General features: G+C 38.3%; 1 protein-coding gene across 1 annotated transcript; it reads right to left on the bottom strand.

Moving 5' to 3' along the window:
• Positions 1 to 321: 321 nt before the first annotated feature.
• On the bottom strand, positions 322 to 16,693 carry Arl9 (ARF like GTPase 9). The gene is made up of 4 exons (XM_076864677.2): positions 16,140 to 16,693; positions 12,883 to 13,045; positions 6,410 to 6,585; positions 322 to 1,421 (listed from the first exon to the last, which is right to left on the bottom strand). The coding sequence occupies exons 1-4, from the start codon at positions 16,593 to 16,595 to the stop codon at positions 1,242 to 1,244; spliced, it is 975 nt and encodes a 324-aa protein (XP_076720792.1). The 5' UTR covers positions 16,596 to 16,693; the 3' UTR covers positions 322 to 1,241.
• Positions 16,694 to 17,411: the final 718 nt, after the last annotated feature.

Raw genomic sequence — 17,411 nt, 5'->3', positions numbered from 1 at the left:
TATCAGTTTACAAAACATCTCTAGTGAAGAAAGCATATCTATATATAAAAGTGAAATGTCAAGAATTTAAAAAGCAAATCCCTTCAATATTCCTCACCTAGTATGACAGCCTCCTGGAGACAAGCATTTCGTAGCTCTTTCTGAAAGTGGTTGATTTCTATTTCTCTGTGGGTTTGAAGGTGCTCACTTTCCTCATTCTACTATCCTATAATTCTATCCCACAATGTTAATGGATCCATTTAAAAGAAAGACATATGGATTTTTACTTGAGAAGAAGAAGCTTGTTAAAATGTTTTAATAGAAACTTAATAGCACTGAAAAACCACAAGTGGGGTGAAAACATTCTAATGTTCACTTTACTTTTGTTGATTAAACATCCTAATTCTAGGGCTGGGGGTGGAGCTAAGTGGAAAAGCATGTACTTAGCATGTGCAAGGCCTTGGGTTCAAACCACTGGAAAAATAAAAAATCCTAATTCGCTCCAAATATGCTGTTTTTAAAATATGTTAATTGTACAACCAGAGATATGAAAAGTTGTGCTGTATATGTGTAATAAGAATTGTAATGCATTCCACTGTCATTTATTTTTTAAAAAATCAATAAAATAAAATAAAATATGTTGACTGGGTGTGGCAGTGAATGCCTGGAATCCCAGCAGCTAGAGAGGCTAAGGCAGGAGGATCATAAGTTCAAAGCCGGCCTCAGCAACTTAGTGAGGCCCTAAGTAACTTAATAAGATCCTGTCTCAAAATAAGAAACAAAAAGAACTGGGGCTGTGTCTCAGGGGCTATGCACCCCTGGGTTCAATCTCTGGTACCAAAAAATAAAATAAAATGTTTTTGTTTGGTTAGCTGTTTGCAGTATTAGATTCAATCCAGGAGTATTTTACCACTGAGCTATATCTCTGGCCCTTTTTATTTTTTTATTTTGAGACAGGCTTTTTCTAGGTTTTCCAGGCTGGTCTCAAACTTGAGATCCTCCCCAGTCATCCTCCTCAGTCCCCCCAGTGGGATTACAGTCGTGCACCACCATGCCCAGCTATAAATATGTTTAAAGTTCAAAATCTAAATAAGTAGATACTCATAATGAATTAACGTTATCTTTGTGTATATGTCATGCATTGAGAAAATAGGAAATGTCTTATTTTTTAATCGAAAGTGGAAACCTTTGGTTTCAAGCCTGCCACTCAGCATTCCCCAATGACATGTAGGTGGTTAGTCATACAGTGGGCCTCGTCCTGCTTACTGCACATTTGCAGCCAGGTGTGCAATCAGGTCTTTGGCATCTTGCATAGTAGAAGGTATCTCTGAGCCATTCTTGGTCACTTGAGTTCCAAACAAGAACAATTTTCTGTCATTTCCCACCTCAGATAACGCTAATGCTTCGTGGATATCTGTAATGTGATAGGCTGCCTCGAGATCCTTCACCCAGAATGGAAAAATAAGAAGAAAAAGTTGGTTATTTTGCATTACTTTGGGATATACAGACTTACTATTTGTATTTATTGCTCTAATGACTTCACCATTTTAATACAGAGGATGTTTTGGTCCCAATTGTGATGACACTAGTAGATGTTTGAATATAAATATTTTCACCAGAATTATGCCAGTATGGGGGTGGGTACTAGGGATTGAACCCAGAGACACTTTACCACTGAGTCACATCCCCAGCTCTTTTTATTTTATTTTTGAGACAGGATCTGATTCAGTTGCTTATGGTCTCACCAAGGTGCTGAGGCTATCCTCAAACTTGAGATCCTCCTGTCTCAGCCTCCTGAGTTGCTGGGATTTCAGGTGTGCACCACTGCACCCAGCTAATGCCAGCATTTATGTGTTATCAAACAAATGTTTTCTGGAATGAACCTAAGCCAATCTAATACCTTAATTTTCTAAACAGAGTCATCACTGTTTTTAATTCGAGATTATTTTCAACAGAATCAATTAATACAAATTTATATTTATCAAAAGGAATTTGATTCATTAGTTACTTTTGGTTCATATCATGTATTTCTGATTTTCGCACTTGCCATTGTGAGCTTTCTTTTCTGATCATTATTTCTACTGAACAAGAACTTTGGATCAAACTTTGGGAGGTAGAGGGAGACAGACAAGAGACCAGGGAGGGAGCAGATCGAGAACAAAAATGGTAGGGAGGGAGGCAAAGAGGAGGAGAGAGACAAATAGATGCAGCAGGGGCAGAATCCCCTAGGGAGAGCCACCTTACGCTGCATGCCACAGTCAGACTCCTAGAGGTCAAAATGGAAAGATCCAAATATACTCCTCTGCCTCTCATGCATCCAGAAGTATTTAGACAAAAGGTCTCTGATATTTCTTTTAATAAATATTAAATCCCTATTTTTTTGAGTCCTTTGCAAAAAATGTTGGCATTTTCACATCTGAAACTGCATTTGTAATTGGCTTTTTATTAATTCGAAGCATTTCTCTAAGCTTTAGAGTATCATTTTATCTATCTATCTATCTATCTATCTATCTATCATCTATCTATTAATTGAGATGGGGTCTCACTATGTTGCCCAGACTGGCCTCAAACTCCTGAGTTCAAGTGATCCTCCTACCTTAGCTTCCTGAGGAGCTGGGACAAACGTGGGTGCCACTGCACCTGACCAGCAGAACAGTTTTCAAGTTCTAAAAATAATCCAATACTGAGTCATATTTTTCCTATACCAATGTAGACCTACCAAATTCCACCACGGGGAGGCTTCATGATGTGCTGTAATTAGTAACTGGGAGGTGGTTACCCCTCTGAGTACTGGTAGTCACATACATTCACTGACTGTTCTAAACCTGAATAATTTACTTGATCTTAGAGCCTATAATAATTTGTATAATGGTATTAATAAATCCAGTAACATGGATAATGTCCCAGATTAAATAAGTTCACTGATTGAATTGGAGCAGAAAAAATAGGAAGAGAAGGGTAGTAGGTGGGAAGAGGGGCTCCCTCTAATGATATAACACATAAGGTATAAATACAGGGTTTATTCCATGCGTATATAATTGGGCCTTAATAGAGTTAATAATGCAAAGAGTAAAGATAAAAAAGATGACTTCTTTGAAAACCCTTACATAAAACTTGAACTTGGGGCTGGGATTGTGGCTCACAGTAGAGCGCTCGCCTAGCACACGGGAGGCCCTGGGTTTGATCCTCAGCACACATGAAAATAGGTAGATAAAATGGAGGTATTGTGTCCAACTACAACTAAAAAATAAATATTAAAAAAAACTTGAACTTAGCTAAAATAATAGACTAAATATTTTTTTTAAGAGAGAGTGAGAGAGAGAGAGAGAGAGAGAGAGAGAATTTTTTTAATATTTATTTTTTAGTCTTGGCATACACAACATCTTTGTTTATATGTGGTGCTGAGGATCGAACCCGGGCCACACGCATGCCAGGCAAGCGCGCTACCGCTTGAGCCACATCCCCAGGCCCAAGACTAAATATTTTGGCCAAAGAATATGAACAAAGATAAATTGAGCTCTTGTTATGGTATGAATATGAAGTGTCCCTCAAAAAGCTCATTCATTAGGCAGAGCAGGAATGTTCAGAGATGAAATAATGAGCTTATGAGAGCTGTAATCTCATTAATGGGTCAATCTATTTGATTTATTTATAATTTAAATGGACTACTGACTGATAACTGCAGGCTGATGGTGTGTGGCTATGGAAATAGGTCACGTGGTAGTGGTGGGTGGCCTTGAAGTGTATCTTGTCCCTGGCTCCTCTCTTGCTCTTGGTTGTCATGAATTGAGCAGCTTCCTCTGCCACACCCTTCTACCATGATATTTTACCTCCTCTTGGGCCCAGAGCAATGGGGTCAGGTTGATCATGAACTGAACCTCTGAAACTTAAAGCCCCAAATAAACTTTTTCTCCTCTAATTGTTCTTGTCAGGTGTTTTGGTCACAGTGATGAAAGGCTAACTCACACAAACTAGAATATACAGATCTTTTCTCATTAAGGCTCAATAAAATTATAAATTTGACAATGAATGGCCTTGTTGATTTAATTTGATGAAGAGACAAATCACAAAAGAAAGTATTGATAAATTAAAAATAGAAATCTTCAACATGAAAATGTGAACTATAAGTAAAATAAAATGACATGCCACCAGAATGCTGAAGAAGAAGATAGTAGTAAAGCATGTGACTAACAAAGAATGCTTTTAAAGATTCCTATAATTCAAACAAGAAAAGATAGAGGGGCTAGAGGTATAACAGAGTGGTAGGAAACATGCGTAATATATGTGAAACACTGAGTTCTACCCTCAGCAACATACACACACAAACACACACATACACACACACACACACACACACACACGATAAATACTGTAGTAAGAGTTTGGAAAAAGATACTAATAAACTCACTAATGTGGAGATCAATAAACACCTGGAAAATATTTAAGCTCACTATCTATTAGAGAAATATAAATTAGAATAATAAAAAACAATTCTGCTCTATCATATTGGCAAAAATATCACGTACTGACAAAGATATAGAGTTCCAAAAACTGTCACCTTCTGCCAATGGGAGAAGGAACTGGTGTAACATCTTTGGAAAGCAACTTGATAAGATCTAGTCCAATTTACCATTTATAAATACAAAAACCCAGTAATTGTTATTTTAGGCATACGCACCAGGAAAAGGTTCACAGAGATCTCCCAGGAGACACAAATATTTGAAGGCTCATTTGCAACATTGTTTATAACAATGAAAAATTGAAAATAATTCAAATACACAACAAGAAAATGGCAAGACTGTGATATATTCATTCGTGCAATGGAACAGCATACACCTCACATTTATCATGACTTTTTAAATCTTTGCTATTATTTATTTATTTATTGTTTATTGATGTTGGAACTGGCAATAGAACCTAGGGCCTCATGCATGCTAAGCACATCTTCTACCATTGAGCTATACCTCCATCCCCAAATCTTTGTAGTTTATGGTATTTAAGATGCTCCTCTTAAAAATAAAAACAAAACAGCACGAGTGTTTCTTTCAAAATGTTAACCGAATGTCAAAATCTGTTGAACTAGTTTCCACAAGGGACTTCAGCTAGGCTCCTACTTTGGGTCATCATTTGGGATTAGTTAGTTTACTTCCACAAATATTCACTCATAGAAGTCATAAAAGAAAAAGTACGAATTGAGCTGTTTTATAATCGGCAAACCTAACCATTGAGAAAGGGGCTTAAGTAATACAATGTTATGGAAATTCACTTTTTAAGTATATTTTTAGTGATGAACACAACATCTTTATTTTTTTATGCGGTACTGAGGTTCGAACCCTGTGCCTCACGTGCGCTGCACCACTGAGCCACAACCCCAGCCCTTGGAAATTCATTTTTAAATTTTTTTTTAATTGTGAAAAGTGCACATAACAAAAGTTACCATCTTAACCATTTTTCAGTGTACAGTGCCATTAAATACATTCACATTGTTGTGCGACTATCACCCAAACTCTCTTAATCTTGCTAAACTGAAACTTTGTGCCTATCAATTAATTCCCCCATTCCTCCATCCCATAGCTCCAGGCAACCATCATTCTACTCTGTATCTGAGTGGATTTGACTTTTCTGGGAGCCTCAATAAGCAGAATTTTTCAATATTTGTCCTTTCTTGGCTGGCTTATTTTGTGTAACATGATGTCTTAAAGGTTCATCTGTGTTGTATATGCCAGAATTTCCTTCCCTTTTAAGGCCAAGTAATATTCCATTGTATGTAAGTACCATGTTTTGTTTATCTGTTCATCATTGGATGGACTCTTGGGTTGCTTCCACCTTTTGGCTAATGTAAATAGTGCTATATAAATACCTGTTTGAGAAGTGCTTTCAGGGTTTTTTTTTGTTGTTGTTGGGGGGGCGGGAGTGGAGATATATGCCCAGAAGTGGAATTGCTGCATCATATGGGAACCCTATTTTTTTTTATTTTTTGAGGAGCCACAATATTATTTCCCATAGCAAGTATACAATTTTACATTCCAACAGTGCACAGGGGTTCCAATTTCCCCATTGATGTTTAATATTTTTAACGTGTATGAAATGAATTCAGGTCATTCTAGTTGGTCTAAAACAAAACTATTTCTTTATACATGGAAACCTCTCAAATATTTTGTTGGATTCAACCATTAATATATGTTTATTGAAATAAGTTCAACAGACCTTTGCTGAATTCCTACTATGCACAAAGCAGTCTACTTAGGAACTTCAAAGGACACCAAAATTCATAACAGTCATTACGCTCAAGGAGTTTATAACCCAGGGAATCTATAAGTCAAATTGAATATGCAGCATATTATTGAGTATCTAGCTATTAAAAAAATAGACATTTCTTGTATTAGTAAGCAAAGTACTGAGTGTGATTTATATTTGCACAGATTTTTACCTGTTTGTGTGCAAACACAACCAGAGGAAGGATTGGATTTGCTTCTGTTAGTTGATGAAGGAATTTTTTGGCTTCAGGTAATCGATTGTGATCTGCTGAATCCACCACAAAGATCAGCAACAATCCCTTGGACAGGTACATTTCCCAGTAGGAACGGAAAGGCTCGCTGCCGCCAACTACAGAGAACAGTAGAGGAAGAACACACCAACAAATCACAGGAGCATTCACCCAGGACAGTCTGGGCACACTGGACAGGTGTTCCGACAAAATTCCACTGTGTTAGAAGATACCCAATTCTGAGAGCAATCAGAGGGACACTGCTGGGAAATAGCCATTGGGAATGAGTACCCTTCACAAGTGGGTCATTCATTTTGGAATCAGAAAGGATCTTTGTTCAGATATTAAATATTACAGTGGGTGTCTTCTGATCCTGACATACACAGCAGACTCACAGCCACTGCAAGTTCATCAATGGGAGTGGGCTACTGAAATAGTTAAAGGTGGTAGGTTAAAGCACAAGTTATGCTGGGCATAGTGGTGTATGCCTGTAATCCCAGTCGCTTGGGAGGATGAGGCAGGAGGATTATGAGTTCAAAGCCAGCCTCAGCAACTTCACAAGGCTGAGTAACTTGTTGAGACTCTGTCTCTAAAAAAATACAAAAAAAGGGCTGGGAATGTGGATCTGTGGTTAAGTGCCCCTGGTTCAACTCCCAGTACGGGGGAAAAACAAACAAACAAAAAAACACATATAACTCTGATTTTTGAATGGACTAAACTTCTTGGCTACCTTCATTTGTATAATTCTTTTCCTTTTTCAGAATCTCAGAACTAATTTATATTTTTAATATTGCATTGAGAGGAAATATGATCTTAAGGTATTCAGGAATATTTGTCTTAGGATAAAAATGCCTTTAGATTACAGAAATTCATTCTGCTGATTCTTCCCATAGGAAACTTTTTGGTAATGATAATATACAAAATGAATTTAGCTTTTATTTTTCTCCTAGATTGGGGTTTGGCAGACCATGGTCCCATATTCAAATCTAGCCAGCCACCTATTTTTGTATAGCTCACAAGCTAAAAAGGCTTTTTTACACATTTAAATGTTTTTTAAAAAAGAATACCATATTATGACTGTGAATATTCTATCAATTTTAGATTCTAGTGTCCACAATTAGTTTTATTGGAACACAACATGTTTTGGTTTATATATTGTCTGTGGCTACTCTTACACCACAAGGGCAGTTTAGTGGTTACAACAGAGACCATGCGGTCCACAGAGATCAAATAATTTCTACATAGCCATTGATAGAAAAAGCTTTCAGATCTCTGTAACAGCAACTTAACAAAAGCCATTTTAAACACTAATAAGATTTACCTTTCATTGTTTTCTTTTGCACCTCTCTAGGCTAGTCATTCTTATAAGTATTTTGTGTTTTTCATATGTTAAACTATTTTGAAAACTTCTAAGTAATTCAGATGGTTTTAACACAATTTAAACATCCATGGACATTGGGTTATTCCTCATTTATTGTTACCATAAACAATGCTGCTGTAAACACTTTTGTATTTGTTTCCTGGTGTGGATATATGTGAAAGGAAGGCCAACTATGCTAAGTTGTTTTCTAAAGTGGTAGTTTCCAATTTATGTTCCACCAATGGCCAATAAATTTCCTTTGGATTCACATTCTCTTCAAAACTTGGTATTATCTGATTGATTTGTGTGTGTGTATGTGTGTGCGTGTGTGTGTGTGTGCTCGAGCGCCTAATTTGAATTCTCTTGCTTAATGATCATTAAACATTTTTTCATGTTTACTTCTAATTTGTTTCATGTGAAATGTTTTTTATGCTGTCTAAATTTTTTCATAAGAGTTCTTAACATATTCTGATTACTGTCTGTTTATTGGTTATATGTGTTGCATGTATCTTCTCCCATTTTGTGGCATCTTTTTTATGAGCAGAAGTTCCCAATTTTAATGTAGTTGATTTATCCATCTGTTTTATCCATTTTTATATCCTGTTTTATATTCTGCATCTGTCTTTTTCTTTACCCTGGAGACATAAGATATTCTCTATTTTCTTCACAAAGCTTTTTACATTAGACTTTTATCCATCTGAATTTGATGTATACATATGTATATAAAGAGGCTGGTAAACAATTTCACTTTTTTCTCATGTGCCATCACCATTTGTTAAACAGCCTCTCTTTTCCCCAGAAGATCTCTACTCTGTACATTTGATCACTTTGCTCATTCCTGCGCCAACACCACACAATGTTAATTTTAAAGCTTTATAGTAAGATTTGATATTTGACAGAACAAGGCTGTCTTTCTTACTCATTTCTTCAACAGTGTTCAGCTTTTTTTATACCTTTATTCTTCCATGTAAGTTTTAGTCTCAGCTTCTCAAACTCTTAAAAAAAGTTTTATCGGGATTTTGATTGGAATTGAATTATATCTAAACATAAATTTGGAGGAGAATTAACATCTTTTTAAGTTTTTTTCCAAAAAAATTTTTTAGTTGTAGATAGACACATATATGTTTGTTTATTAGTTTATTTTTATGTGGTATTAAGGATTGAACCAAGTGCCTCACACATGCCAGGCAAGCACTCTACCACTGAGTTACAGCCCCAGCCCATGAATTAACATCTTTTTGATGTGCTGACTTCCTATTCATGGAAACTATGTCACCATTTATTTAGATCTTCTTTCAGTGTTTTTCAATGACATCTGCAAATTCTCTCTCTATTATGTGTGTGTGTGTGTGGTTAAGTTTAGAACTAGCTAAATTATGTACATTGCTATCAAAAATGATATCTTCTTAAAAATCATATATGCTAAGCTGTGCATAGTAGTGCATGCCTATAATCCCAGAAACTAGGGGAATCCTCCCAGCAGGAGGACAGCAAGTTTGAAGCCAGTCTCAGCAACTTAGAAGGCCCTAAGCAACTAAGAAAGACCCTATCTCAAATCAAAAATTAATTAATTAATTTAAAAGGCTGGGGGGCTGGGGTTGTAGCTCAGTGGCAGACCGCTTGCCTACCACGTGTGAGGCACCAGGTTCGATCCTCAGCACCACATAAAAAATAAATGGAAGTATTGTGTCCATCTACAACCAAAAAAAATTTTTTTTAAATAAAATAAATAAAAAGTTGGGTGTGTAGCTTTGTGAAAAAGTGCCCATAGGTTCAACTGGAGAAGAGGGAAAAAAATCATTTTCTGCATGTTGCTGGATAACAGAAATGTAATTGACTTTTTAAAGTAATTTGACGGGTCTTCTAGGTTTCCTTTAAAGAAAATTACAACATTCATAAACAAGAACTGTTTTGTTTCTTCCTTTCTAATCCTAATACCTTTTCTTTGTGTTGAACTGACTTAGACCTTCTGGGTAATGCTGAATGAGAATGCTCTTGTTGGTCCTGGCTTTCAAGGGGCCATACTTCTAATACTTTATGTTGAGGAATCCTGTGTTCTGAAGTGTTGGTGGGTTAAGGAATTGCCATTTATTTTTAGTTTATTAAGAATTTTAAAATCATAAACAGAATTGAATTTTGCATTTTTTTTCTGCTTTTATTGAGGTTATCATATATATTTCTCTAGTTAACAATGTAGTAAATGACATTTATAGGGTTTTTTGGGGGGTGGATGGGTACCACAGATTGAACTCAGGGGCACTCAACCACTGAGCCACATCCCCAGCCCTCTATTTCATATTTTATTTAAAGACAGATGCTCACTGAGTTGCTTAGATTTTTCAAATGTTAAACTAACCTTTTGTTTCTGGAGAAGCAGAGCTTGGTCATGATATGTTTTCTCTTTCACATACTAACCAGATTTTGGTTTACTACAATTTTGTTTGGATTTTTGCTTCTATGCTCATGAATTTCCTTTTTTTTTTATACTTCTTAGCCTGGCTTTGGTTATAGTAATCTCACTGTGAGGAAATACTACTTTTGCTTCCTGTTGGGTAGGAGAATTTATGGAAGATTAAGATTGATGGAGTTTATCTATAAAATCAACTTATCTAGTGTTTTCATTATAGAGTGATTTTCTTTCTTTCTTTCTTTTTTTTTTTTTTTTTTTTGAGGTGTTGGGGATTGAACCAAGGGCCTTGTGTTTGTGAGGAAAGCTGAGCTACCAACTGAGCTATATCCCCAGCCCTAGGGTTATTTTTAGCTAGTGATTTCATTTTAATTTTTTTAAATTATTCAATGTCTTATTTTTATTTATTTTCCACATTTTTATTGGTGAACTATGGTTGTACACAATGGTATGATTTGTTTTTACATATTTGTACATGCACACAATATAATAATATAATTTGGCCAAGAGTTGTTATTTCTTCTTGAATCTGCTTTTGTAATATATATGTCTATTAGCACAGATGTAAACATACTCTTGACATCTTTTTTTCATTTGAGACATTAGTTGTGCTTTCTAGATTTTCCTGATAAATTTCATCAGAAGATTGTCTATTTTGTTTCTCTCTCAAGGAACTAACTTTTGACTTTTCTGATCTTTGCTACTGTATCTTTGTAATTAGTTTCATTGGTTTCTTTATAATCTCTTTCCTTCTATCCTCTTTGATTTTAGCCTGTTGTTCTTTCCTAATCTACAACATATATTTAACCCATAAATTTTCAGCTGTTTTTTTCCCCTAGCTATAAACATTTAATATTGTAAATTTCTTTAAATGCATTATTATTATTTTTGGCATGCCAATTTTGACCAATAGATTTTGTCATTGTTATTTTTACCAATCATTTGTTCTGAGTATTTTTAAATTCCCATAATGATTTTATCTTTGAACTATGAGTTATTTAAAAGTGGACCTACCTATCATTGGAAGGGTTTTTGTTTTTTGGTACTGAGGACTGAACCCAGGGGTGCTTAGCCACTGGGTTTACATCCTCACCCTCCCTCCTCCTTTTTTTTTTTTTTTTTTTTCTTATTTTGAAACACGGTCTCACTAACTTGTTCAGGGCCTCATTAAGTTGCTGCGGCTGACCTCAAATTTGCGATCTTTCTGCCTCAGCCTCCCCAGCCACTGGGATTACAGGTGTACACCATTGCACCCAGCTAATTCACTGAAGGGTTTTAAGTTAGCAATGGATTTGCTTAAATACATGGGTTAAAATATTTCTCTTCACAAATGGACAAAAGCAAAAATAAAATAATGATGACTGCAGGAAACTGAGGAACAGGTGAGGGAAGTTTTGGCTCATTTGCAAGCAGTGGAAAAGAATGACACTGACAAATTCTAGTTATGCTTTGGAGATAGAGTCAATATGTTTCTCTTGTGGACTGAAGGCAGGGGTAGAGAAGGAGGAATCAAGGGTGACTCCCAGATTCTGCCTTGAGCAACTTGACGGGTAAGGAATCACTTAATGGCCAGTGGATTACAGGTAATGAAACAGACAGGAGGGGATAAGTCAGACATTTTTGTTTAATCACATGGTTTGAGAGGCCGATTAGACAATCAAGTAGAGATGTCAGGAGACATTTGGACATGTTTGGGCTAGATAGGTCAATTTGGGAGGGCTCATTATCATATAGATAGTATTAAGTGCCATGAAGATGGATCAAGTCATCCAAAGAGAGAGTGTAAGAGAAGAATCCGGGAGGCTAAGATAGGAGGATCACAAGTTCAAGGCCAACCTGGGCAATTAATGAGGGCCTCATCTACTTAGAGAGATCCTGTCTCAAAAAATAAAAAGGTCACGGGACTGGGGATGTGGCTCAAGTGGAAAGTGTGCTCTCCTGGCATGCGCGGGGAGATGGGTTTGATCCTCAGCACCACATAAAAATAAAAAAGATGTTATGTCCACCGAAAACTAAAAAATAATTATTAAAAAAATTCTCTCTCTCTCTCTCTCTCTCTCTCTCTCTCTCTCTCTCTCCCTCCCTCCCTCCCTCCCTCCCTTTCTCTAAAAAAAAATTTTAAAAATAAAAAGGTCAGGAATATAGCTCAGTGGTAAAGCACTAAGAGAGAGAGAAGACAAGGGAAGATCTGACCCAACTTTGGGGCACAGCAACATCTAGCAAGGTGGAGATTTCAGCGTTGCTGCACAGTAGGGACTTTGGAACTGCCATCTAGTTAGAAGAAGAAGTTTGGGGCTTCTGGCTTCTGTATAATTTCATTTGCAGAGAAGGAAGCACACTGTACTTACGTAGGCTGCATGTTTATTTGCTATAGTGTGGAAAAGAGGGAGGCCCGTTATAGATTATAGGAGGGCATGCTAAAGCCTTCCTTTAACCTCCCCTGTCTCCATCACTGCAAAAAAGGAGACAATTAAAAAAGCAGAAAGTGATTCCTAACTCCCTCCCTAGAGCACCTTAGTATTAAACCACACATGCATCCTAAAGTTTATGTAAATCTGATCCAGCATCATAAGAATCCAGTCGATAACACCACGTCTAGCTTAACATAAAAGAAGGCTACCAGATAACTAGTGAGGAAATAGAGCTTACTCTCCAGGAACTCCATTTGGTTGTCTTCAATGTCGATGCAAACGGGATTGAAACCTTGGGTGGGTGCCTTGCTATGCTGGACTTTGTTTAAAGCTAGAGAGTCGAGGATGCTGGTTTTCCCTGCTCCATCCAGGCCTAGAACTAGGATCTGCTTATTTTTGTCCTGTGAAACAAAAGATAAATCAATAAACCTATTCCATCAGGTCCTTGTTTTCCTGGCTCCTAATAGTGGGCCTTCCTGTGCTAGGACCTAATAATAATCATGGAATTGCCAAACAGAGAGGAACTTAACATTTTATAGGCCAAGACCAAACCACCAATCACCTAACGTTTTCACATAACCATTACTACTTATGTGACTATTAATCTCACATACCCTTTCCATCCCCCAACTCCTGGTCAGTCTATCACATACACCAACACACACATACACCAGTATTTATGGAAGGTTCTAGAGGTCTCAGAGTCAATTTCGAGACTTCTTGTTCATGTCCTTTGGAGAGTGTACCAGAATTTGGTTTGGTTTTCGGGGTCTTGGGACCTCCATGGTGCACACATCCACTATACCACTCAGCATGCAAGCATTTAAGGTCTCATGTTATTATTAATCTATCTTTTCTTCACAAGTAGATAACTTGATTATAAAATGTTAGTGCAAGTTTCCCCTTATATTTTTAATGCATATTTTTAAGTATCATGATTTAATGATATTAAAACCTGGTGAACTGGAAGTAAACTTTAAAAAAAGCATCCTACCAATATGTCAGCCTCAATTTTTATTGCCATGGACTGAGGGACCACAAGGGTAGTCTCATGAGAAGACAGAAATACAGTTAAAAATGCCTAGAGATGTGGTCTCTACAGTGCAAAAATTAAAGATTAAGAAGTGAGCCAGACTGCTCAGAGGAATTCCATTCTATTTCCCAAACAGCTTAATAAAGATGTTTCCATGGGTCTAGAGCCACTTTTTGGTTCTAAACAGTTTTAATTATTAAAGGAAATTTGATATCTGGTAAAACACAGGCTATGTAGATCTAAAATACTAGCAATTATCTTTAATGGCACTGGTTTAGAAATAACAATAATCTTATACACCCTGCTTGTTTTGCTTGAACACCAAATTTGACATTAGACTTAGATTGCATTTCTGGAGGGAAAAAAAGTGATCTTAAACAGTATTAGAATGTCTATAACCACTTCTTTAAAAAAAAAAAAATCTATGTGAAAGTAAGACATTTTAAGTTCTGCCCTAATAGGTATTTGGGTAAACAACACATTTTTTTTTTAAGTTGGACACAATATCTTTATTTATTTTTATGTGATGCTGAAGATCGAACCCAGGGCTTCTCACGTGCTAGGTGAGTGCTTTACTGCTGAGCCCCAGCCCTAGCCCAACAACACAATTTTTGAAGGCCATACATTTTAGAGTGAATTCTTTTTTTTTTTTTTTAATATTTTTAGTTGTAGAAGGACACAACACTTTTATTTATTTATTTAATTTTATACGGTGCTGAGGGTCAAACCCAGTGCTTCACACATTTTAGGCAAGTGCACTACCACTGAGCCACAACCCCAACCCCTAGAGTGAATTCTTGATGGCTCTGAAAGTGAATGATATTTTCATGGATCTCTCCTATCTCCATCCCTATGTCCTTCCCCATTCTCTCCATCTGCATCTACACGTTAAAATGCCATTCTTAGGGCTGGGGTTGTGGCTCAGTGGCAGAGCGCTTGCCTAGCATGTGTGAGGCACTGGGTTCCTCTCAGCATCACATAAAAATAAATAAAGGCCCATAATAACTAATAAAAATATTTTTAAAATGCCATTCTTAAAAAGTGCTAGGGTAAGGAAGAAGGACTTGATGCACAAAGGAGACTTTGTTGAATGCTTTAAAATTACATGGTTTAAAGCAGTAGCAGCACCAAAAAATGGCTTCAGGCATGGATTGTGTTCTCTCACCATTTCGAAGGGGCCCCCACTCAGGTTACCCCAACATACTTCATTACATATTCATTACATACTCATTCCATGATACATCCCTTCCTCATTTTAATATGCTGAAAATAGGATGTTTTTAAAATCTATGGTATGTCCTATTTTGGTTGGTAGCATTTTTTTTCTTTCTCAGTGATTCCTAAAATAATGATGTACTAGGTCCTTGAAACATCGTGAGTTAAAAACAGTTCCCTACTCCTTTTCCAACCACATTGCCACACCTAAACCCATTCTACCTAGAAATTCTGCATTAATGTTTTACATTTTGTTTATATTTTCGGTCTAAAATACAAACATTGGGCTGGGGATGTAGCTGAGTGATAGAGTATATTCCTGAGATTTGGGGTTCAATCCTCAGCACCAATTAATTAATTAATTAAAATAAAATGTATTATCCTCGTTTCTATCCCCTCCTAGGGAAACCTAAGATAGTTGTAAATCAAGAGTTCAGATGCAAAATGTGATGCTGAACACGATCATTCTGTGTCAAAAGTAATTTCTTTAGGACTGGGGATATAGCTGAGTAGAGTAGGTAGAGTGCTTGCTTCATTTGCATAAGGCCCTGAGTTCAATCCCCAGCACCACAAAAGAAAAAAAAATATTATTCCTTTAGCCATACATAGATCTACGTAGCCTGTGTTTTACCAGACATCAAATTTCCTGTAATAATTAAATTAAAACTGTTTAGAACCAAAAAGTGGCTCTAGACCCATGGAGCCAAGCAGAAACACAGATCCCATCTAGCTGACCCTCACAATGCCTGGGTTCTCACACCTCTCGGTTAAAAATTTGTGATGCCCCACTCCCCGCCCTTCTGGGTGCTGATGGTTTGAAAACCATGCAAGCAGTAACCACAGCGCCTTACAGAAAAGAGCCAGAGAGCCCCCAAACACATCCTGCATAAATTCAGGAACACTGCGGCTTCTGACAAGCGGAGAGAGCCTGCGTGCACGGGACTGGGACTGGTCTCGTCTCTGTTGGCAGACGGTCTGGGAGCCCAGCGCTGAATGCCCGGCAGAGGCAAAAGGCGTCACTTTTGAAGACCAGTCAAGATCTCTGGTTCCTCAACATTAGAATCTGTTAGGACACAGGGTACAGGGGTGAAGCACGGGAGAAGGGGAGGACGATGGGATGTTCGTAGCTCGATACAATCCCTCCGATCCTTAGGTGGAAAACCCTCTGTTGAGGCCCAGTTCCCCCTGCGCAGGTCTTGGGGTCTGACGTAACAGAGCCGGGCCTTGGAGGCAAGGGTCCCAGGTACCTGGTTTTCTACGGATGACTCCAGAGGCGTCTCTGTCTTGGTGCTGTCGCTCTTCTCTACCTCTGGTTTTTCTTTAAATTGCTCATTCTTGGCTGCTGTCTCCTTCCCTTGCTCTTTCTCCTTTTCCTGCTCATTATCTTTTCTTATCCACTTCTCTTCTTTCCCTTTCTCTTTCCCCTTGGACACTTCTTTCTTTCTCTCTTCTTTTCCTTTCACCTTAATTTTCTCTTTCGCCACTTCCTTAGCCTTCCCTTTCTTCACATTCTCCATTTCCACCGCTCCTGTTTGCTTTCTTTCCTCTGCGCGCCCGCGCGCAGGAGTTGCAGCCTCGGGTCCGGGCAGGTGTGGCCTCCTCGCGGGGCGCAGGGCAGAGACGTAGGTCCACAGGGCGTAGGCCACACCCGTGGTCACCACGGCCGCAGCTATTCCCAGTGCGTACAGCCTGAGGTCTGGCATTTCGCACTAGCTCGCCTGTCCAGGGCGACTGGCAGTTGATTCGCCGAACCCGGGGGATGAGGAGGAGGGACCCCAAATGGAGCTGAAATGGGCGGGGGTTCTAGCGGGTGGATCGAGCCCAGCCCAGAAAAACCCAGAGGTCCCAACCAAGAGTTGGGAGAGCGACGGGCTTATCACCGCTGCCGGAAAAACGTACCTACGCGTCACCAGCTCCGGAGGGAAACGCCTTCCACCTAAGCAGGGTCCAGAGCGACCTTAGCCTCCGACCTCTCCAGCTTCAAACCCCGAGCCTGCTCTGCCAAGCTGGCGTCCTCAACCCGCAGAACGCCTACAGCGCCGGCGTCCTCCCTCGGCTCGCGACCAAAGCCAAGCTAAGTTGTGTATCTCCCCTCCACAGTGCAAGTAAACGCCACTTAGCCACGTCTCAGGGCTGCAACCCAGGGTTATTGGTTAAGAACAGAGTAATATGTCTTAAATTCTAGTTTCAGGGCTGGGGATATAGCTCAGTTGGTAGTGTGCTTGCTTCCCTATGCACAAGGCCCCAGCACCACACCAAAAAAAAAAAAAAAAAAAAAACCACAAACATTTATTTATATGTAAAATTTCCGGAGATTAAGTACCCTGCCAGGACCCTGGCTGCTAACGAAGTTCAGGTTAGCAAAACCTGAACTAGGCAAAATAGTATAATTTACCCCAGGATAGAGCCCTAGCACTGTCAATTAATTAAAAGTAACCGATGTGATTCTGCAATCTGTATTTGGGGTAAAAATGGGAGTTCATAACCCAGTTGAATCTAATGTATGAAATATGATATGT

The sequence above is a fragment of the Callospermophilus lateralis genome, chromosome 8, assembly GCF_048772815.1.
Source record: "Callospermophilus lateralis isolate mCalLat2 chromosome 8, mCalLat2.hap1, whole genome shotgun sequence".
NCBI lineage: Eukaryota > Metazoa > Chordata > Mammalia > Rodentia > Sciuridae > Callospermophilus > Callospermophilus lateralis.
The sequence above is the reverse complement of the archived record's forward strand: the minus strand, read 5'-3'. Positions and strand labels throughout refer to the sequence as shown.